This window comes from Myxocyprinus asiaticus, chromosome 41, assembly GCF_019703515.2.
Source record: "Myxocyprinus asiaticus isolate MX2 ecotype Aquarium Trade chromosome 41, UBuf_Myxa_2, whole genome shotgun sequence".
NCBI lineage: Eukaryota > Metazoa > Chordata > Actinopteri > Cypriniformes > Catostomidae > Myxocyprinus > Myxocyprinus asiaticus.
This window is the reverse complement of record NC_059384.1, coordinates 9691036-9714683: the sequence shown is the minus strand read 5'-3', so window position 1 is coordinate 9714683 and position 23648 is coordinate 9691036. Positions and strand designations below refer to the sequence as shown.

Here is a 23648-nt window from a genome sequence, read left to right as displayed (position 1 = left end):
CAAAATATTTTTTTGTTGTAATCAACATTATGCCACAAATGCTGTTGATTGAGCTTAACTGGTATTGAACCTGGAATATTCCTTTAAATATATCAGATGCTAGATAAGGTAATCAGACTCTTGTCCAGCTCTGTTATAATGCATCCCGCACGCTTTGCCAGCCACCCCCGACTCACCGGAGGCAGCAGAATAATTAGAGGACTCGTATATGGATCATGGAAAGTGATAACAAGCAGGCTTGTGTGATCTTTAATGTGCCCTAGACACATATCCTCGCTGTATTTTTAATGGCTCATTACACTGTGCTCTTTTCCTCCCTCTTTCCCTTGTCTGTTACTTTTCTATTCGCTGTCTGTTTTTCATGCCATCCTCTGTTGCTCTTTTACTGGACCTGCCTGGTGAAGCCCTGTAATTTACTGTGTGTCCGTCGGGAGCTGAAGTTTGCACGACAAAATGTACAAAATTTTTACCATTTCTGATTCCCTCCACCCTTGACATTACAGCTGTTAAGAAGGGCACACCCACCACAACCCCACCGCTCACTCTTCCTGTCTGATTCTCTCTCTCCTTCTGTCTTCTTTTCTCCCTCGCTGTCTCCTCACTCAGTCCTTATTACATCTGGAGGATTTAATCAGGCCCTCCATCCATTGCACTGGATAATGGTCATTGTGATGGATGTGATGAGTTTTAATAGGTAATGGTCACACTTTAAGATTCATTAAAAACTGACCTTTTCTAATTCTTCCTGTATTCATTTTGATTAATCTATAGGTTAAATGTGTAAGCCATGCAGTGCAAAAAAAAAAAAAAAAAAAAAGGGCTGCATGATCATTTTTGTTTTTCATTTCATTTTTGCCATTCCTTAATGCTTTTTTTAAACTAGAATTTTGGTCAGGGTTTAATTCCAGCTAATCTGCACTTTCAAAGTTTAAATACATCTCTGTTATCCCACGATATTTGGACAGATTCAATTACAAAGAACCCTTTTTTGTAATATTAGCCCCAAAAACTCTTTTATTATTCTTTTAAATTGGCAGTTTTGGTCAACTCACCACAGTCAGAAACTGATTTCATGCTCCAAGGTTTTTTCCTTTTTTTTTTTTTTTTTTTTTTTTTAATGGAAATTATGCTCTATTTATACTCGACCCCACTCAATTACCTTATTGGTTATTTTACAGCAATTGTGCAAATTATTCCGTATCCACTAGATGTTGTGTGAGTTTTACCCTTGTCTGAAGCCAGTCCACTGCGAGACACTGCTGTGATCTGACTCACCACCCTGCTTCTTTTGGGCCACACAAGGTTAATTGATCACTGTGGTGCTGGTGACGGGATGAGTGTGGGGTCAGCGGTTGTATTGACTAGAAAGACTGATTAACAAGCACTAAAATGCTCCACACCCCCACTTTGAGGACATTTGGTAAGTTGTCGTCAATTATCCCCCTGCCAGCCTCTATCAGGGAAAACTGGCAACCTTTGCTCTCCTCATTTTGTAGCTGTGCTGTGCAGAAAACATGCTTTTGCCAAACGTACATGGACGAATCTAACTGCTCTGTATTGATTGCTCTTTGTGGACAGCCAAAAGGTTATGAAGCGAGTGAAAAGAACAAACATTTCATATTAGAGAAATTATCACACATTGTGTGACAGGTATATTGATTGTCTGGAAAGCTAAATCTTCTGATGGCATAACACTGACTGATTTTACATGTACAGCAAAACACTGATAACTCAAAAATCAGCTCATTATAAAACATTTACATACAAGCTCACACCGAATAAGCTGACAGAACGGCAATAAACTTTTTACATGCAAAGTGAAATTGGACTAGGTCTGCCAATCGGGTTTGGATTAAAGGAATATTCCGTGTTCAATACAAGTTAAGCTCAATCAACAGCATTTGTGGGATAAAATGTATTACCACAAAAATTAATTTCAATTCGTCCCTTTTCTTAAAAAAAAAAAAAAAAAAAAGAAGCAAAATCTGGATTACAGTGTGGTACTTACAATAGACGTGAATGGGGCCTATTTGTAGACATTAAAATACTCACTGTTTCAAAAGTATAGTCACAAGACGTAAACTATATGTGTGGTAACATGATTTTAGTGTAATAAAATTGCTCACTAACCTTTTCTGTGTAAAGTTATAGCCAAATTTACAACTTTGTTGCAATGACGATGTCAACAAACCCTAAAATTACTGTAAATATTACGATTTGAACGAATGAAAGTTTTCTACAAATTTCATTACTTGCTGAAGCTTTGTATTTTCAGATTTATCTGTCAAAAAACCCACTAATTCCTGAGATAATGAATCGCAGGACAATTGTGGATGAATAGAGAATTTTGATATGTAGTCATTACAACAGGATCACAAGAATGAAAATAACTCAAATTAAGGCTTTGAGGGGATAAACTTTTCCTCAAGTGCACTTGTTATGTTAGGGATCCATCAATAATTTCATTTCCAGACCAGGTCCACTAAAAGTTAAATATTCCATCAGACTGAAGTCAGTGAAAAGTATCACTCAAAAGTATATGTAAAAAGTATTTTCCTGGCAGTTAATCTCTGCTTCCTCAACTATAAGTGAAATTAGTGAAGTCTGTCAAAACTGTATGAATTCATGAGGTGTTTGTGATTTCTATGCACAGTGCGTGCTATGAAATATTTAGATGGTGAGCCTCTTTTTCATGATAATGGCATAAGCATTATATTGTGCAAAAGAGGTGTTTCACATTATGTTTAATCTCCTTACACAAGCAGTACACTGGCATCTTTTAAGGGCTCCAGAGTTACTTTAGCTTGCTGCTGAGCAGCAGATAACATTTGTTTCTATAGTAACTTTTGTGAGAGTAACCTCGTGAGTTTGCTTCCTTTTCACAATTTCATCAATTCCCATACAAAGGCATCCAAGCAATCATCAGCTTTGCACTCATGCTCTGAATTCTAACCTGAACACTATATATCCTGTAATTTAATTTAGTGTCATACATAGCCGTCAGAATATTCAGTATCAAAAGAGTGTTTTTAGAGGAAGGTGTGGCGGAAGAAAATGGAGCCACAGGGGAATATGGGTAATGTTAGGAGATGAATGCATGAAAGCTTTTAAGATCACAATTTCTTTTATGGCCTTTTAGAAATCTGATCTTTCTCTGTGACACACACCAGACACCTGACTGGCACCACCTCAGAGGAGTTGGACTTATCACATAGCATCTGCTAATTTCCCTGTGCTGTCAAAATCTACTCCCTAGCTGATATTCACCATCACCTCTCTCATTTTTCTTTGCAGAGTGCAGATGCCAAGCTGCAACAGAGGATGACTGACAGAAGGCAAAGCTGAGACGACTGTCAGTCAACATCCAGCCAGAGAGGCGATTCGTCAGTGTGTCAGAAGCCTTGCTCTCTCTTCAGTCCGACCGTTCACTTCGTCTTCTCTGCCTCTGCTTTTCTTATCTCTGCCAGCACCATCAACCCTGCCTGCTGCCCTGCCCTGACCAGAGGGCTGAGATAGAAGCATCAAGTCTAACTCTCAGCCCTGCCATCTTTAAACTCACCAACAGGAAGCTGGCATGCTGCTGTACCTCTTTTGGCCCACGCTCAGTAAAAGTTGGATTATTTTGTAAAATAGGCCCAGATCTTCCACTCCTTCTCCCTCTATCTCTATCTCTGCCTGTTGTGTGCTATCTCTAGCATCTTTGAGGGGAAGAGAGCAGACAGATCCTTTACATCACAGTGAATAGTCTATTAGAGGGGCGGCCTGCATAAAGGAGGAAGCCATGCATTTCCCTTTGCTGTTGACACTGCAGGCATCATGGCTGACTGTGTGTCAGACCACGCAACACTATCCCACAACTTGGGGACATTACGACTTGTGCAAATCACATGGATACACAGACGAGGGCCCGACCTGGTATTACATGGCCTGTCAGCCCGAAGCTGCGGACATGACCAAGTATCTAAAAGTGACCCTTGACCCACCCAACATCACCTGTGGAGACCCACCAGAGACCTACTGTACCCTTGTGAGTGAATCGATAATATCAATTATTTCATCTACACTTCCCTGCAATGGCAAAATCCAGAGTTAGGGCCGATTCAGGTCTCTTAGACTGTGATCTGTCCTGTGACAGATGGGTTTAGCTCAACTGTGCTCAGATTCAGAAAACAGTGTCAGACTGCATTTTGGCCTTTCAGGGCATCAAATTAACTAGTTGTTTGTTATCTAATTTAATTTCTCCAGCTTCCCACAATGCAGTTGTATCACCTCCTTTTGTAGATATGCTTCCTTCTTGTACAAACACTAGCTCAGATTTGCACATTTGATGTGCAAATATATTCATAATCCCACATGCACATTTTTACTGAGGTTTAATAGTTTTGAGTTTGTGGGATGGATCTGTGTTCAATCTAATACCAAGAGGGACAGAGATGCTCACAAGCACCTGACAAAGTCAGTTTCATTCAGTTACATTTCCACACATCACGTCTGACCTGTCTTCAGCATTTATGCCATTAGAACTATTAATAAGGAATATTGAAGCTGAAATCTCAGTTAACGTCAAATTTGCATCAGTGTGTAAATTGTGTCTGCTTCCTGTGCTGGATCACTGACTGTTTCAATTTATATGGTTATTAATTATCTTATTTCAGCTTTGGTGGAAGCCTTCATTAAGTGAACAAAATGCTGTCTGTCATTAGCTGTGAAAATAGAAGTGAATAAAGTGTAAGAGTTAGAGGGAAAGGGGGAGATTGGAGAAGCCATAGAGAAAGATATTGATGATATCACTAATTAGGCTTTCTTTGAAGAGGAGAGCTGTGCATCTTTAAGAGCAAGTCTAAGTGTTTAATAAAAAATAAAAGAAAAGGCATTTATGCACTGTTCCTTTGAAACTCACTGATTAGTTTATGGTTATCCATGTCATTTGATTTTGAGATGTGTGTTGTTAAAGACTCCATGCAAAACCCACCCATGCTTCCTCTTTTAGTACAGGTTCAGAGAGAAAGAGAGAGAGAGAGAGCAGGCCTGCTTACAGTATTTAAGGGGTAAAAATAACAAGTGGAGTTTGACAGGCCAATACGAGTCTGCTGAGTGACAGAGGACCTAATATCTGGTGTGTGGGGAGTGAAAAGTGAATTATTCAGTATGTTTTGTCGCTAATGTGTTTTATTCATAGGATACATTATTCAGAGCCATATCTGGGAGGCACTTTTGAAAATGCTGACTCCCTTTGATAGATTCCCAAGGTTAGAGCAAGGGCTGTTATCCATTTTGGAGGGTCACTGTCACAATACGGCTCTGCATTCTGGTTTCCCAAGGGCCCCGAGTGCAAACGTCTACACATAATTTCACCCCAGCCCATCAGTCCTGGTATTATTGCAGTAACTGCAGACTGACCAACAGCATTAGAGTCTCCACCATATTCATGCCTGCCTTCATTCCAGGCTTCGTAATCGCCCTGTGGTTGTAAAATCTGGCTGCGGTGGTTATGAGTGAAATACAGTTTGCAGTTGCGACAAACCCGATTTAACAGTTGAGTACACTCAAAGGCCATGTTTACATCAAATATTTATTGTAAAAAACTTCTCTTATCATTATGTTATCTGGCCCCCACATTGTTTAGCCACATAAACTGCCTTTGTCCAGACTTGAAACTGGCTCGGTTTTCTTCCAGTGCATTGAGGCAGATCAATTTCTGAGCTGTTAGCCATAAATTGGCAGCAGACATTACAGAGATAATGCCAATAACAGTTTTTATGATGTCTGTAATCATTCTTTTATTTGTAGCTATTGCCATTAGAGTGCTTTATGCAAAAGCTCAATCCTTGGTAATTGATTTCTACTCAGGCTGGCCATGGGATTCTCTCTTTCCTTCTCTTCTCCTCTCACTCTCTGAGACTGCTGTAACTCTGAATAGACCTGTAACAGAGGCAGACAGAGATCCCGCTTCAGGCTGGAGAGAGCCAAGCACCAGAGAGACCGATCCCACTCGCAATGTTTTACCCTGCAATCTGAAGTGCAGGGAGCTGGACAGATCCATTTGTGAAAAGCGTTTATTCTGCCATGGGTGATGACCTTCTCTATGGCAAAAACTTGACCCTCAGAGCCTACAACACATACTGTAATAATTCCCCCTCAGCCTCTCTGACTGAAGCTTGTGCCGCAGACAATGTTTTTTGTCTATTAATGTTTTGTGCCTTTGGTGTCAGTATCGATGTTGGCCAATAAATGCCACTGATCCTTCCACATTACCCTCCAATCATGTCATTAGCATACTGTATCTGCAGGGCACAGTAAAACTAGTATGCTTACTTGTGTTGAATGCTACAATTGCAGCCTGATTGCATGAAAATTATGTGACTGTGGCATCATTTTCGCAGAATGACAATGCGTGGTTAATTACACGTGTCACGGCAGTTCAGAGGTGAAATGTCCACTTTGTGACCCCAAAAGCGAGTTAAATTTTCTCCCAAACATATGAGGTTTTTAAGGTTAATGCTCAATCTAGTTTTAAATCAACAAAACCTACCTCCCTACTAGTGCTGAACGATTTGGACAAAAAAATCGAATTGCGATTATTTTAAAAAAAATTGCGATTGCGATTTGATAAACATAAAACAAAAAATATGTGTGATTCCTTTTAACCAAAATTAAACCATGTTTTGCTATACTTTATTGCCAACTGGAAATACTGTTCTAGAAAGGGTGTTCACATTTGAGTCCTTTAAAAAAAAAAAATAATAATAATAATTGTGGGGTATCACAATCACTTTTCATCATTATCTTTTTTGAAACCCAGTCAATTTGAATTTTATATTATTGCAATAATAATTTTATGTTGTTTGAAGTTGAGTTGACAACAGCCTTTTAATGCAGTGAAATGCTCTCATCTGCCTTGCTGTCAACATAAACCAGCTCTCATGGGGTTATTTTAGATGTGTATAGTAAATTGTAGCAGCCAAACATAGAGGTATGTGAAATTATGCAAATGTGAAATTAAAGTAAATCTTGGGCACTTTAAATACTGCGCTCAGTGCACATTAGCACACCTAACTGAATTCAGATCTGCCACTCAGGGCACCAGATAGATAGAGTTTGTGTGTATGGAGCACAGAACCCCTCTGAAACCACATGTGTAATACAATGAATCATTTACATGTATTTAAGGAAGCACTACACACTACAGACAAAACAGCCATGCACATAACCGCAGCAAAGCGGGCAGAGCGTTGAGACTATCTATTTATTAAATTAAATCGCAGCCCTCGCAGATTGAAAATCGCTCTGGGTCATATCGCGATTTCTATTTTATTTTGGTTAATCGTTCAGCCCTGCTCCCTACCCTGAACCTTAGATGTAAAACAAGCCAGTAGTGGCTTATGGCATTTTCACACCTAGTTCATTTGAGCACTCCAAGCGCTCTCAGAGCAGTATAATGTGTATACGTGTACAACCCAAGTGGTCTCAGTATGCAGTATACATTATTACTGTTGCAAAATGTAATATAATTGGTGGTGTTGTCTGGGTTTCATAAATGATATGACATATAAAATATTACTTTTTATGTAATTCTATCCCCGTGCAATAATTTTTAATGAAAAATTCAATATTTTTTAAAGCCTTAAAAGTAATCATATAGCCCCATTATATTATATGACTTCAAGTTAAATTTCAATAAATTACACCTTAAGAAGTATGACAATTTGTATGACAATTGCTTATCATAATAATCACAATTATTTATGAAAAATTATTGTCAGCCAAATTTCATAATCTTGACAGCCCTAACTGCAATGGGGTCTTGAGTTCTTAAGGAGCTGTGGTGTGAACAACAAGGGGTCTGAGACCACATTAATGTAAAGAGGACCAAAAAAGAAACTGGGTCCTCTTTTAAGTCCACTTACATTGTGAACACCAAAAGCACTGAAGTCATTTGTGGCTGGTTCCCTTTCTGGTTCACATTCTGAACTGTGTTTGGCTCACTTAAAATGTGCTATAAGTGAAACCACCCATAGAAGCAATACTAGATGAAAAACTGATGCAACCACATAACTTTGTAGAGCAAAATTGGCACTGGAAAAATTCAGCCCATTTGACCAACCTGTTTCCCTGTCATCTTTTCACCGTCTGGCTTCGTCATTGCTGTGTGGGTGAGAGAAACTCTGCTCTCGATCTGCGGCTGGCAGCAGATACGCTGTGCAGTTTAATTGAGTAGTGTCATTTCGTCACACTTTGAATATATTGAGTAGCTCACTACTCGACCAGCTAGGGATGGGCGATACCACTTATTTTCATTTCGATCCGATACCAAGTACTTTTAGGCCAGTATTGCCGATATCGATACCAATACCGATACCTCTAATGAACTGAATTTTAATGAATTCTTTGGATAAAATTAATAACTTAAATTATTACTTAAATTTTTTATATATTTATAGGCCTAAGCAGAAATTACAAATTTATTAGGCTGCTTTGTTTGCCCTTTAAATTTTTTTTAAGTATAAGCCACATATAAAACCACAAAATTAACCATAGATATTGTTATATGGTTACTATTACTAAAACCAAGTTACAATATGGATACTACAGTAATGCTGTAGTAAAACCATGGTTAATTGTATCAAAACCTTGGTTACTGCCAAAAAGTAAAAAAAAACAAAAAACAAACGGTTACTACAGTCGTGGTTACTAGTCATGGTTAATACAATATTATTACAGTAAATCCATGGGTAGTTTTCATGAGGGTATCATTTATTAATGAGGATTACAGATTATCAATGTTTTAACAACTCAGAATTGAAATAAGCCTGTAAAAATGGTCACACAAGCCCATTATAATACATGTCACATTTAGATTTGTCATTACTTATGTGAATAACTCCAGATGCTGTTTTTCTGTCATTACCTCAGGAAAGCACTGCTCCCTCTTTGAATGAGCACTGTGACTGAAAGGGTATTTCAGCATTTCTGCACGTCAAGATGAGCGGAAGAAAAAATAGTTCCGGTGCCATGCAACTATTCGCTCATATAATTCTTTTTTCCACTTCGAAGCTTTTGAGATGCATTAATATTCATGTTATCTAAATAATAAGATCACTAGTTAAAAAAAACCCTTCAGAATCAATATTTTTATGTGAGGATCGATATTCTTGATACCACATCAGTATCGGAAGTATCGATACTTTAGTATCGATCCTCCCATCCCTGCGACCAGCCCAACGGGAAATATTGCGGTGCTCCCTATGGTCAGTCCATCCCTGCTTTTGGCTGACGTGTCGACTCACATGCTCTTCTGGACTCGTACCCTGGCCTTTCGCATCGCAAGTGCAAGTTGGGCTACCACACAACTTGATCGCACTGAATAAGCTTGTAGATGTAGTTGCGCTATAGTAAAGTTTTTTGATGTCACAAGATAGCATTGTGTAAGGAACAAAGCGAAGAGTAATTATGAACCGATAATCTGCCATTTTACTCGTGATTTGTGTGAAAGGGATTAAAAGTCATCGTTGTTGTAGTACCTCTAGTGTTTTTTCACCAGGAAACTGTCACGATACGTACAACGAGCCACGTAAAAATCATCTTGCAAAATTGTTTTGTATAGTAACATGATTCTGAGAGAAAAGATCCGCTCTTTACACCCTGCAAACTCACCACTAGAGACCCACAGGGATCAGAAGTTGGCCCATTAAATTTCTTCATCTATAAAGGATCACCCATTGCAGACATCTAATCAGATGCCTTCTCTTTTTAATCAGAAATTCAACTGATTACACCTCATTCTACCTTTCTATATCCAGATCTCGATTTCATAATCCTGCATGTTTCAGGAACATTTCATATCAATGACTGCTGAAACGCTTGACCATCTTACCAGCATCTCCTTGAGTGTATCTAAAAAGTTGGCCTTGTATTTAACCTCTTGAAATTCTCTCATGTTATACCTCAGGTCTCTACATTGGCTGCCAGTAATTGCTAAAATTAATTTAAGACACTGTTTCAGGCATACAGTTCTGCAGTGGTATTGGCCACCACTACCTTCAGCCTTTCATCAAATCGTATATACTAGTTTTGCCACTGCTGTCAGCCATTTCTGTCACCTTGCTCCCCCATCTTTCTGTGTAGGTTCACACTAATCAAAGTCTGGAATTTTTTTTCACACTTGTTCCTCAGTGGTGGAATGAACTCTCCCAATAGCTACTAGAACAGGCAGTTTCGACCCCCCCCCCCCCCCCCCCCCATAAAAAAAAATACCCAAAAGTAGCAGTGGTTTTAATAGCTTAAAATGTATATAATTGAAATGGAATATTGGCATATTCGTCAGTCATGTGGCATCATAGACAGTTCAGAGAGAAGCTGTTCACTAATATAACAGCCTTTCAAGACCTCTCCTTTCACCATGTAATGTAATTTGGCCAGGAATAAAACAATAGAATGAGAGACTAGCTCTGCTGCTTGTGTTACCATTTGGTAGCTGTGCAGTGTGTAAATCGCACTCCCCTGGCCTCAAGAGGTGCACTAACAACTGGCGCTAGAGGCTGTAGCCTTTAGCCTTTTTGTTAGCATGCCCGCCTCCCATGCCGAAGACCCCAGTTCAAATCCCGCTCGAAGCAGTTCACGCAGGACCGGCTACAGTGGTGCCGTGACCCTGATGGCAGTGAGGTTTAGGGGGGTGAGTTTGACAGTAGCAAGCTGGCTGGTAGCTGTGCAGTGTGTAAACATCACTCCCCTTACCTCAAGAAGTAAGCTAGTGACTGATGCTAGAGGCTTTAGCCTCCTTGTTAGCGCACCTGCCTCCCATGCCGGAGATACCGGTTCAAATCCTGCTCGGAGTGAGTCAGGCAGGACCGGTTACACTTTCTTACAAGGAGAATTCAGCAATTACACAGTTGATAAATGAAAACTAGATTGTGTTTTAAACATGATAATGGCTTTAAGCTAAAGATTGTCCCACTGTGGCATTACTCAAACTTTCATTATTCTGTAAAGTGGCACAGCTTTATTTGTGTTTTGATATATAATTCTGACCTTTTCCAGCATATTTCTACATGATATTGCAGAGCTCAGGGAGTGATGGAAGACATTTTGGTTCATCAGCCTTCTCTCAGACCGGTGCCATTCCTCAAGTGGCTTTGCATTGACATTTCAGTGAGATTTGAGTGTGCTGTCATCTACAATATGCCTCCTCTCATATTTAAATATGCGTCTCAATGAAACCCGAGGGGAAAAGACTCCTGCCAATACAGTGTAGACTCAGACAAATGGTGACATTCGACTTTAATCAAATAGTTTATTAATGCCAAATGCATGCTGAGAGAGTGAACAAAACCAGCAACAAAGCAGCTTTTCAAAAGTGCTGACTTTCATGAATGGACAGTGGCAAATAATTGCATTTTAACACTATTGAAAATCTAATTACATTTCAGTAGAGCTGTTAAACATCTGAGGGGTTCTGCTGCATGATTGATATATAAATTTTTATATATATTTTATTTTGTCGAGCTACAGAGCTGATAGAAATCAAAGGCTGCTGTAGTGACTAACTGATGTGATTGCTCCGAATCAGTGCCCAACACACAGATCAGATGGAATTCTCAATCACTGGCTAGAGAAAACTTAGCATGTTCTTTGTGTTAGGCTTTTGTTTTAGGAGTCTTTTAGATGTTGATAGGCATTTGCACAATCACAACAACCTGTCTTTGTCAGTGCAGTTCATACAGCCGCTTTATGGTGGTTTTGTGGGGACAGCTTTGCATCATGAATGGAAACAGCTGGGTTCAAATGACCCTGAAGGGTCTCCCTCCGCAGCTGTGGCCTTGAGCAAAGCATTTAACCTTTGCCTGCTCCAGGAGCCCTGCTGAATGGCTGTGTACTCAGACCAAATTTTTCAACTGTCACAGAAAGGAGAAGCAACATAAAAATGGAGGAATTCCGAAAATGTTAGAAAATGGATCACAGGGAATCCCTCGATGAAGGGGACTAAACTGTGGAAATGTTGCCTTTGGATGCCAAACAACTGTTGCATGTTATTACCTGGGCCTTTTCATTCAGATAAAAGATATGTTACTTTCTATAAGGGTGCAGCAAATGACATTATGTTTTATCAGCTGGTCAGGTTTTTTTATGCATATTTACTTGGCATGCAACGACGCACAGATTTCTCAATACGATACAATATAGTTGCCTCACAATAAGATTTAAAAACAGAGTGCCCACAAATGTTTCACTTTAACTTAATGAAGGATTCAACATAAATTAAATGTATTTTACATATTAAATGACACAACAGTGTCTGACATTGGCAACAAAAAGCAGAGCTCTATAATGAAGCAACTGGAGAAATGCAGTGCTGTTGTTCAACAGATTGTCATGAGAAACTCACACAAATTTCATGTTTTTATTGAGAAAAATTTGTTTGCTAAATTCAAGTCATTTGTATTTGTATAGCTCGCTCTTTTCACAATACACATTGTTTCAAAGCAGCTTTATAGAACATCATGCATTAATGTCTTTAAGCCCCCAGTGATCAAGCCAAAGGTGACTGTGGCAAGTGCAAAAAAAAAAAAAAAAAATCTTCACAGGAACCAGATTCAGCTTGTGGAGCCCATTCTTCTCTGGCTTTACAATAAATCTACATATGCCAATATTATTTAGTGGTTTAATCAAAAACTGATCGACACGTACATTTTTGCCCACTATCCCAATTTTGTGTTTCATATAAAAAGTTTCATGCCATTCTTACGGGCTTATCCAATGTGTGCAGATGTTGTGTTTACTTTTTGATGTAAAATTAGTCTCATGTTAATGCAGGTTTCTTATGTTGTCATTTTTTTATTAAACACACTGGGTTTTGTTATCATCAGCGCATAGTTATCATCAGCGCATTGCTGCACATGTACAGAATATGTACTTGGTGTCGGCTGGGAGAGCAATCTCGTGTCAAGGCTTTTTGACTGGGGTCAGCCATGTGGGGCACAGACTCATTTAAGGGTGGCATGAAGTGTAACTCTACGTCCCTGATAATAATAATAATAATTATATGTACATTTTCAGGAATTTCAATAGTTGAATTATATTTAGTTAAATAATTGACTAATTGTTGTTAAATGTTAATACAGAAAAACAGAAGACTCCATATAGCATGAATTTTGTAAAAATAAAAATTCAGTATAATTGTTATAAATGTAGTGTCTCTTAAAACTGGATACATTTTATAGACACTGCTAATATGGTTACTCTCTCTTTAAGAAGAGCGCATCATGTAACATTGATCGTAAGGTAGTTCTGTGCAGTTTTCTGGAGTTTTGGAGAGATTAACTTGACATAATACTATCAAGTAGGCAATTGTTTTATTGAGGCAATAACGAAGATATTGAAGTTATGTAATCTTAGTATAGGCCTACACATAAAGAATGTGCATAGATTTCAGTTTTGTGCACTGAATATAGCCATATGTTGACTTCCAAATGTAATTTGATTATTCAATTAAACATTGCTTACAAAAAGTACTTAATATAGGCTTGTAATGATGAGTCAGCAGAGTTGAGATCCATATGCAGCTTTTAATAATAAATAAACGTAGTAATACAGACAGGCATGGGTCAATCACCAGCAACAGTAATATCCAAGGTAATCCAGAGAGGTAGACAATAAACAGGCAAGAGGTCAGGGCAGGCGGCAGACAATCACAGGTTATATCCAGGTAAACAAGGCAGTAACAGTAAGCAGGCAGCAATGGGTCAAAACTTCTCGGTTACTGTCATAACCTCCGTTATCTGATGGAGGGAACGAGACGTTGTGTCGATGAAGTGATACTAGGGGTCGCTCCTGGGAGCCCCAGACATCTCTGATCTTTGAGAAAAGGCCAATGAGAACTGGCAAGTGGAATTTGCATGCCACTCCCTCGGACATACGGGTATAAAAGGAGCTGGAATGCAACCATTCAGGTTTTGCACTGAGGAGCCGAGAAAAGGTCTCGGCCCATTTAGCGGGTAGTTCGGTGTTGTGGCAGGAGGGACACAACGTCTCGCTCCCTCCATCAGGGAACGGAGGTTATGTCAGTAAACGAGACGTTCCCCTTCTGTCACTCACTCGACGTTGTGTCGATGAAGTGGCACTAGGGGTCCCTATACAAAATGCCACGACTACTGAACTTTGTTACGTATACTAGCGGGGTGAGACAGGCACACCACTGTATGTCTCGTAGCCAGCACACCCGGCCGTCACGTAACCTTCCCCAAAGCTCTTGTGGCCGTCAAACGGTCCCCTACACCTCAGGGACAACTCGACTGCACATAAAAATGAGGACCAGCCGGCCCAGCCACGGCCTTTTCTCTTTTTTTCTCCCCAAAAGGAACAAAATCGTTCAGCTGGGGGCCATATAAGGTCCATGTCGGGGGGTGTCCCTCCAAAGAGGAGACCACACCCCACCCAGAGAGGGGAGGCTTTCAAGTGGAAATACGTCACATGGTCTTACTGAGTCTAGTCGGAAGCACGTCATGTGGAAGGATCCCATGGTAGGTCCTACCCGAGGGGGGAGGAGTTTCTACAGACACGGTGACCCGGGGCAGAGGGTCGTCTGCCAAGGAAGACGCAGTTTACCAACGGGGAAACCACTTTGCGGAAAATACATCACATGGGGTTACCAATGGGGTAACCAGCACATGTGGAGCACCTACCCCAGTACAGGGCCTAATTAGCCCTGGACCGGCAGCGAGTTTCTCAGAAAACTCCCCAGCCACAGGGCTAAGGAGGAAGGACATCCAGTGTCCACACTTTTGAGAGTCACCCGGGCTGAATTCCAGGCACAGTTCGCTGACAGAGAACGCCTTCAGGTCCCCTACCCTCTTGATGGAGGTGAGCGCCGTCAGGAGGGCAGTCTTCAAAGAGAGCACCTTTAACTCTACTGACTCTAGGGGCTTAAATGGAGCTCCCCGTAGACCCCGAAGGACAGCCTACAGGCCCTGGCATGGCCGCCAGCTCCACGTCTGCCTGCGACTGGACCAGGGTACCCGAGGGTGGGAGTCCAGCTGAGTCTTCCACGTCAAACATGGCGAGCCCGCTCTCCGATGCTGCAATGGATATCTCATCCTCTTAGCGAGTTCCGAATGAGGCCGCGAACCCGCCCTGAGACGGGAAGGTTACCCGGTGGAGAAGCTCCCATTGAAGTCTCCAAATCACCCCCAGTGCTAACTGACTCAGCCTCATACCCGTAGGTAGAAGGACCGAGACGGTGAGCCGCTGGGGTGGCTTTCTTTCTGACAAAAGAAAGCCGCAACTGCAACTTAGCCATGGTCATGTTCTCGCAATGAGGACATGAACCATCCACGAATGATGTCTCCACGTGGGAAGCACCCAAACACGAGATATAGCGATCGTGGCCATCAGAAGCGGAGAGATAGTGACCGCAACCAGGAAGGATACACAAATGAAAAGGCATGAAGAGTGCCACTCTTTTAGTTGGAAATATTCTCTTATAAAGAGAAAATATACTCATTTTTTTTTTCTCACTGTTGACGCGCCCAGGGATGTACTCTGCACAACACCGGTGCAAGAGGGGGAGAACCGCTGTAATGTGCCGTAAGACCAACAGCTCGTGAGAGCAAAAGAGATGAATGGACCAGTAGTAGTTCAGCTTGAATGAACACAACCATTCGGCTCCGAAGAAGAAATCTGAATGAGTGGTTGCATTCCAGCTCCTTTTATACCCGTATGTCCGGGGGAGTGGCATGCAAATTCCACTCGCCAATTCTCATTGGACTTTTCTCAAAGATCAGAGATGTCTGGGGCTCCCAGGAGCGACCCCTAGTGTCACTTCATCGACACAACGTCGAGTGAGTGACAGAAGGGGAACAGGGTGAACAGTCCAGGATCATACACAGGTAATGCAATAAACACAGAGAACACTCAGAAATGTCAGCCAGGGCAAAACAAGACTTCGCAATGACAGTGAGTGAGAGTGAGACATAAATAGCTGAATAGATTGGAAACAGGTGAACAGGTAATCATTGACAGGTACAGGGATTATGGGAAATGGAGTCCAGAGACTTAAAGTCAATCCCCAGGTGATGGAGCCCTCTGCTGGTGAGCGGGAGGAACAACAATGGCGGGATTCATGACAAGGCTAAATGAAGAAGCAAATTTCTTCAAATTCAAAAATGAATAGGCCTGTTAATTTTGTTATCTCCAAAACATGATTACGATAAGAAACTGCCGAAGTTTACAATGTTTTTGGCATCGTATCTTTTAAAGATATTTAAAAACTAGATATTTTACAAACTACTGATGCACACAATGTTATACATTCCCCAAAACATAATTTGTTAAGGATGATTGGTGATGATCAGACATTTCATATTTGAATGAACGGTTGTTGGCCAGAATAAGATGATAAAATATGCAGAAGATTAAAGCATTATAGTTTTTCACCGCTCTCCGTCAAACCTCTGCTGGACCGGAGCAGGATCTGGCAAGCTCTGGTAACCTAAAGATATGTATCCCGAGGATGAGACAGGGAAACAAATAGAATAATATTAGCGTAGTTGCGATTCACTTTAAAGCAGAAGTGTTTCCGGTTCCGACACCCCTGATTAATGCAGCATAACTATGGGTTAAGGGGATAAATTAGGTGTATGCCTGGCTGAAGAGATGAGTCTAAACTGAGAGAGTGTGTCTGTGTCCTGAACAATGTTAGGAAGGCTATTCAATAGTTGAGGAGCCAAATAAGAAAAAGATCATATAAACAGCTCAGGTCTACCTCAAAAACTCATCCAATTGTCTATAAATCCTATGCTATTCTCCGGATATCACTCAGACATCCAGCCATTCAGTGACAATAATCAACTATCTCTTCTACATTAAGCATTAGCCAGCACTTTTACAACAATTTGCTCTGATGTTAGGTGCTCTGTGGCTATACTGCCGAGTTGTCACCCATTTGCCATGCTGCGGGGTCTCTATTGACAGAACCGTGGAGTGCACATGGCTCGCTGTTCTGGCCACATCTGAAACAGTATCTAATGGCTTCTCTTTCTCTCTGACCTCCATTAGTGTTCGGATGCATGTCTCTAACTCAGCAATTTTCTCTGTCAGCCTAACTAATTCCTTACATTTATCACATGTGAATTCCTTTACAGCTGACAGATAAAGCTATGCAAAACATGTGGCATGCAGTGCAGGTGACGATTACCTGCGATGGTGCTATGACTTAACACACTTTATGTTTAGTATGTGGGTTTGCATGCACATTAGTCACCTTATTAATATTTATTATGTAAAATAATCTGTCAGTGTAAAGACTTTCATGTGGAAATGCCCAGGCAGGATGAGCAACTGTCCTTGTTACAGACGACACAAGATCACCTTACCCATGACTTTAAAATAAGGTGAAACATTTTTTTTTATATATATATATATTCACCTCCAACAGTCAGTTGGTGATATCTGTCCAGGTCTACATCTGCTGTTACAGGAATTAATATTTCCTTCAGTAGATGCTTCCTGTTCTATCTAAACCCATGGATTAAGTGCCCACATGCTGCTACAACATAATAAGGAAGTATTTCCTAATGATGCCATCCCATAATGCATTCTGACAACTTTTCATCAGTTTTTTTTTATACCTGCCAAAAAAGGAGTAGAATGAAGAGTACAACAGAACAAGTCAGTGGAAATTTCATGTCATAAAATAAAAAAAACTAAAGCCAACATCACACACACATGCACACACACACACACACACACACACACACACACACACACACACACAGAGAGCTATTGGATCATTCTCTTTTTGACCTATAAAGGTTGGAGGAAGTAGCTTGAGCCTCCACATGTGGAGTCTCCGTGGTGTCATGAACACATGATAAGTGATAAGATGCGCGGATTGGAGGTCTCAGAAGCGGAGGCAACTGAGACTTGTCCTCCGCCACCCAGATTGAGGTGAGTATCCGCACCACCACGAGGACCTACTAAGTAGTGGGAATTGGGCATTCCAAATTGGGAGAAAAGGGGATAAAAAAAAAAATAAAAAAAAACATAATCTTAAATAATGGTAACATTTCGGAGTCACCATCAAAGTCTGCATTAGAATATTGGGAAATCATATTGTCTGGTCTATAATTTACTCTGTGAATACATCCCGCTGGAGCCCTTGGTTTGCAAATAATGAGAGCACAGTCATTTGGCTTCCAGTTTTTATTTCTATGACGCAGAGAATTTTCTTTAAAGTATTCTAGAGCCTGACCGATATGGGATTTTTGAGACCGATACCGATTTTAGAGGGGGAAAATTCACAGATTACCGATATGGTGGCCGATATAGTTAATTTTTGAGCTGGAATGAAAACAGACATTTTCTATGTGGATTGTGCACCGATTTTGCACTGATATGACTATGCAAAGGTACTCAGAAGGCTGCTTTCTTAAACAAATATTTTTTATCAAAGAATATTTTACATTATTATTATACATTGTCAACAAATTCTAGAAATGAACACTGAGAAAATAAAGAATAAATAAAAATACAATAAATAGCTAAATATACATCAGTACAGTATGTTTAGTATCAGTCAGTTGCTGACCATTTTAATAAAGAATAAATTAAAATTATAGCTAAATAAATATCAGTACTGTATGTTTAGTATCAGTCAATGGCTGACCATTTAAATAAAGAATAAATTCAAATAAAATAAATAGCTAAATAAACATCAGTACTCTTTAGTATCAGTCAAATGCTGACCATTTAAATAAAGAATAAATACAAAATAAATAGCTAATTAAACATAAGTACTGTTTAATATCAGTCAATTGCTGACCATTTAAATAAAGAATAAATAAAAATAAAATTCATAGCCAAATAAACATCAGTAGTACTGTTTAGTATCAGTCAAATGCTGACTATTTTAATATTGCCAGTCAATTAGGGGCAAGTTGTAAAATAAGAAGCATTTACACCTGCTGAGTCAAGAGATAAACAGCGACAGCGGTGTTACACCGTATTCTGCTATACAATTTCAAGGGAAACTGTCAATGGTGGAAAACCAGACTTTTAAATATTACATTTTGTAAATTCAATGACTGGAATTGTTCAGTTGAAGGGGGTCCCAAACTGCGAATCCTGAATAAAACAGTTTGGTGAATACATGTTTACACATTTGCTTCCACTCAACTGACAAGCAATGAAAGTAGCTACATGGTTAGCTAGTTAGCTATAAGCTCTTTGTCACGGAGAGTAAAAGATGGACGTTGTTTAATTACTTTCCAGCACTGCATCTCACCAAATAGGTAACAACGTAGTGTGAAATCAACACTCAACAGACACAATCCACCACCGCACCATTGTCTGATGAGCTGCGCATATCGTAAAACATATACACCGATACCGATATATGTGTGAAAGGCTAATATCGGCCGACCAATAAATCGGTCGGGCACTAATGTATTCCATTTGACTAAGGGCTTCTTGACTAAGGACTAAGGGCTTCTTCTATGGGCTTCTTTTCTCTCTGCTTCTCTAATGCAAGACAAGACTAAATCACTCTCATGGTAATGGGACTGTGGAGAGCGGGGCAGGCCTGGCTCCGCACAGTCGCCGCTCAGCCCGCCCTGCTCTCCACAGGGACTTTTGTTGGATTCCACAGTTCACGCATGGAAAATTCTCTACCTTCTCTGTGGATGGCTTCTAAGAATAGGCAGAATTCTGTGGTAGCCTATCTGAAACGGGGTCCTGGGATCGATTTCTTTTTAATTACTGCCTGTGCCTTTAGGTTACAGATCCTTCCCCTCCCTTTTTATTCCTCCCTCTCGCACACCCTTTCTATCTTTCTGTATTTATTGTCAATCTCACTCTCTGTGTTAGTAGCACCAGTATACTCTCATTGGCTATACAGACATGGTGACTTATGCAATTTGTAGAGCATCAGAAAACTGAAAATTTTCCAAAATGGAATAAGAGCCAGCCAATAACATCTAAAGACCCATTAAATAAAGACACATGGATAAAACAGACACCAACACACACATACACTGCAGCAAAGACACCAATGATGATTTACCAACTGTGTGAATCATCCTGTGTGGAGTACAAGGGCTTATGGCATTGCAGAATTAGATCCATGAAGGCCGGTATCATTTGTGATTTTGCACTGGTACACTGGGGTTTACAGAACCTGATATGCTACTCCACCTCTCTGGCACACGGGCCACCGATTCCAGCCACATTAACTGCCCTTTGTACTGTATAAGTGTATGTGTGTGTGTGTGTGTGTGTGTGTGTGTGTGTGAAGGCATGGAGAGATTAACAAGTATGTGCAGTTTCTATATGTTAAAGCCATTTACTTATTGGAGAAAGACAGAAACAGCTTAGTAAATGAAAAGTAAATAAAACCTTATCGATAAAAAATAATTGATTTCAAACGGTTACGTTTTCTGACAGAGGTGAAAGGGATTGATTAAAAAATGTAAAGAGAAACGCACAATTTAAGTCATCTCTCTCATTTTCACTCTCTTTCAGAAGGGTTGTGGGGGATGGATTAATAGGGCTATTCATTTTCAAGAAGAGGAAAGAAAAGGAAAAAGCTGTCATTTCAAGGGATAATGGGTGATGAGGAAAGGGCTGAGGAGGCTTTTTGCAGGCCTTGAGGGCTGGATCTCTCTTACTGGGGGCTGTTTTAAGACAGAAAGAATGAGAGAGAGGCTCTGGCCCTCAGACAGGCCTCCTCGTTTCAGTGACTGACAGTTTAAAAATGCAATGATCTGTTACGTCTGTCCCAGGCAGTGCCAAGAAAATTCAAAATCAATAACAATGAAATCAGAACTGGAAATCAAATGCTTAATATTTCCCTAGACATTCCATGCAAAATGACATTTGCTTTTTTTGATAAACTGCTAATGTACTTCTGAGCTTATTGCTAGTAGCCTTCGGTCTACATTCAAGTGTGACACTACCACTCTGGAGGGGCACAATATTGCATATTGTGTCAATCACACTTTATTTTAATCATATGTAATGGATATTTTCTGACTGTAAAATACTGATTGTAAAACTGATAGTTCGGACTCCAAATTCTAAATTGGAGTAATTTTTGAAGCCGTTGTACAATAGCTGTTATGTAAACACCTATGACCACACACTAGTTCAATAATTGTATATCAATGCAGCAAGTTGCTATGTTTTGTGGCAACCATAATTAGGTTACAGTTAGGCCAGTCATTCACTTGTCCAAGTAAAAAAGTTACTTGTCCGGAGAGAAAAAAGGACATTTAGGTAATCGTTACATGCTCAAGTAACATGTCAAAGTTTCTGTTGTATGTTTTCTAAAATTACGAAAGATCCCCAACCTAATATTATACCTATGCAATTAACTCGATTCTCTGTGTACACACATTTAAACGGCACTGATAAGAAGAGGAGGCTATTGTCATATTGTAGTTATATTATTTTAAGTACAGTAGTTAAATAAAGAATAGCCTCCATCGCCATCATTCACTGCAGGGGTGCTCACAGCCACTATGGAATGATATCTACTTTTTTATCATGTTATTGCTAGATCTACCATGCAAAATATATACAATGCCACAATACCAAAATTTCAGTAGTCAGTTGTGAAATTTGAGGATTCTTCTTACCAGCTCTAGTACCACAACAAATAATAAAACAAACTGATTTGTTATTTATGTAATAATTGTTTCAAGTACTCAAGTAATTATTCAAGACTGGTAAACAGTTAGTAATAAAATAACAATAAAAAACAGCAATGAATAGAAATAAATGAAAAATAATAGAACAAAATATACAAAGTAAGAAAACATTGCTTTTAACAGCTTTAAAAGTTTTCAACATCAGAGTCAAGTATTCAAGAAAACATTCAGAATGAAATGTGACATAAAACTACTGCTGGTCTTCACTGTATAATTATAAATCATTAATACTTTAAAAGCTACTGAAGTTATCTGGCCAAGAGCAGTGATTTTATTCTTGTTTTCTTGTTATGTTTGTTTGATTAACATTAACAATATTAGTATTAACGATATTAGGTTAGGTTACATTTACACTTACAAGTCCGACATTTTGATACAAATCCACTTTTTCTCCACTGTTTTTGTTCACTTTAGACATAACTTACTGTGTTTACAGGAATACCTCATCAAGACGGGCATTTTGATGGAATTTTAAAATGTGTTTAAAAGTTTAGGCACGTACCTTCACCAGGAGCATTCTCGGACAACAAGCGCATGCTCAGCGCACACTTATAAACTGCCTGTCAGCTATTAGTAGATTGCTAGCTGGATTATTTTTCAACATGAGAATATGAACTTTGTAAAAAAGTGAAAAATATTAATATTTTTATTATTATTGACATTTTAATCAAGCTACTTGTCTGGTCGGGCAAGTAAAATTCACTTGCCCCTTCAAAAATCCACTTGTCCTGGATAAGCATTAATGTTGAGCCCTGTATTATTAGTAGTCAATTAAAAAGTATTGAAATATTTATTATTTAATCAGTGTCTTTTATTGTATTGCTTATTATATAGACTGGGCACTGCAGGACTTTTACGTGGTTAAAGGGTGTAATTGTGGCTTATTGTTTCATTATTAGTTACACCATTATATCGTTTAAAACTTTTTGGCCTGTTTCCACCTGGTATTAAGATGCGTCTCGGGTGATCTGATCACATGTGGTCAGGTGAGACACATCGCTGTTTACACCTGGTCACTTAAATGCATCTCCTGTGACCACTTGTGTTTGTATTTGAAGGGGAGGGTCTCTGTTTCATGATGACATACATGTCAGTGTGTTACTGCATGATATTAAAGCACAACAAAGTCCGAAAAGACAAAACAGAGCGCTGTTTCTCCCAGATGCAGTTAAAATTTAACGTAAGCACAATGCAACATGTCATGCAGAATTATCTGTTATTTTAGTGGATTACCTATATTAAAGGAGCTTCAATTGTCCATGCTTCTTTTCTGTGTTTATATCAGACACACTAAATAAGATCCGTGAAGCTCTCGTGATTGTGTATGTGTCCACTTTTTTACATTTTCCGATCGGACGGTTATTTCCCTTTGAAGCGACTCGTAAACGGCAAAGTTTAAACTGTTGTTTTAGCGCAGCGGTTGATTGACAGGTGAGGGGTGGTGCTTCACTGCTGCCGAGACGCATACAGAACAGATCACTGTTTACACCTGGACACGTATTTTTTTACCACATTTATATGTGGTTTCTCTGATTCGATCACAAAACGTTTTAGACCCCGTTTAGTCCTGTATTTAGGGCTCACCACATGTGGTCGGATCACCTGAAATGCATCTTAATACCAGGTGGAAACGGGCCTTTGACATTTTTTAAGCTCAGAACTCAACCTAATTCATGAATAACAATCCATGTAAGACAACATCAGCAAGAAAAGATGTGTTTTTTTTTAATTAAAGAGAAAAAACATGCAACTCTCACAAACTAAATTTGATATAAATCAGTATTTGCTGCACAATGAGATTGTCCTAGGTCCAAATTAGGAGAGGGCCAAGAGCTTTCATTTAATTAGTGAGACCCTGATCAGAAAAAAATAAATAAAACAGTGGTAAATTACAGTTTCATGGAAGGGAGAGGATAGGACGAGAAATGGACATGCCAGTGAGCAGTTACA

General features: G+C 39.6%; 1 protein-coding gene across 4 annotated transcripts in view; it reads left to right on the top strand.

The window, feature by feature from the left end:
* Positions 1-23648, top strand: part of LOC127431992 (netrin-G1-like) — a 180756-nt gene that overhangs the window by 15242 nt on the left and 141866 nt on the right. For all 4 annotated transcript variants that reach the window (XM_051682705.1, XM_051682706.1, XM_051682704.1 and 1 more), the window contains exon 2: positions 3295-4027. In XM_051682705.1, the coding sequence (XP_051538665.1) occupies positions 3782-4027 (246 nt within the window). In that variant the 5' untranslated portion in view covers positions 3295-3781. The remainder of the gene's footprint in view (positions 1-3294; positions 4028-23648) is intronic.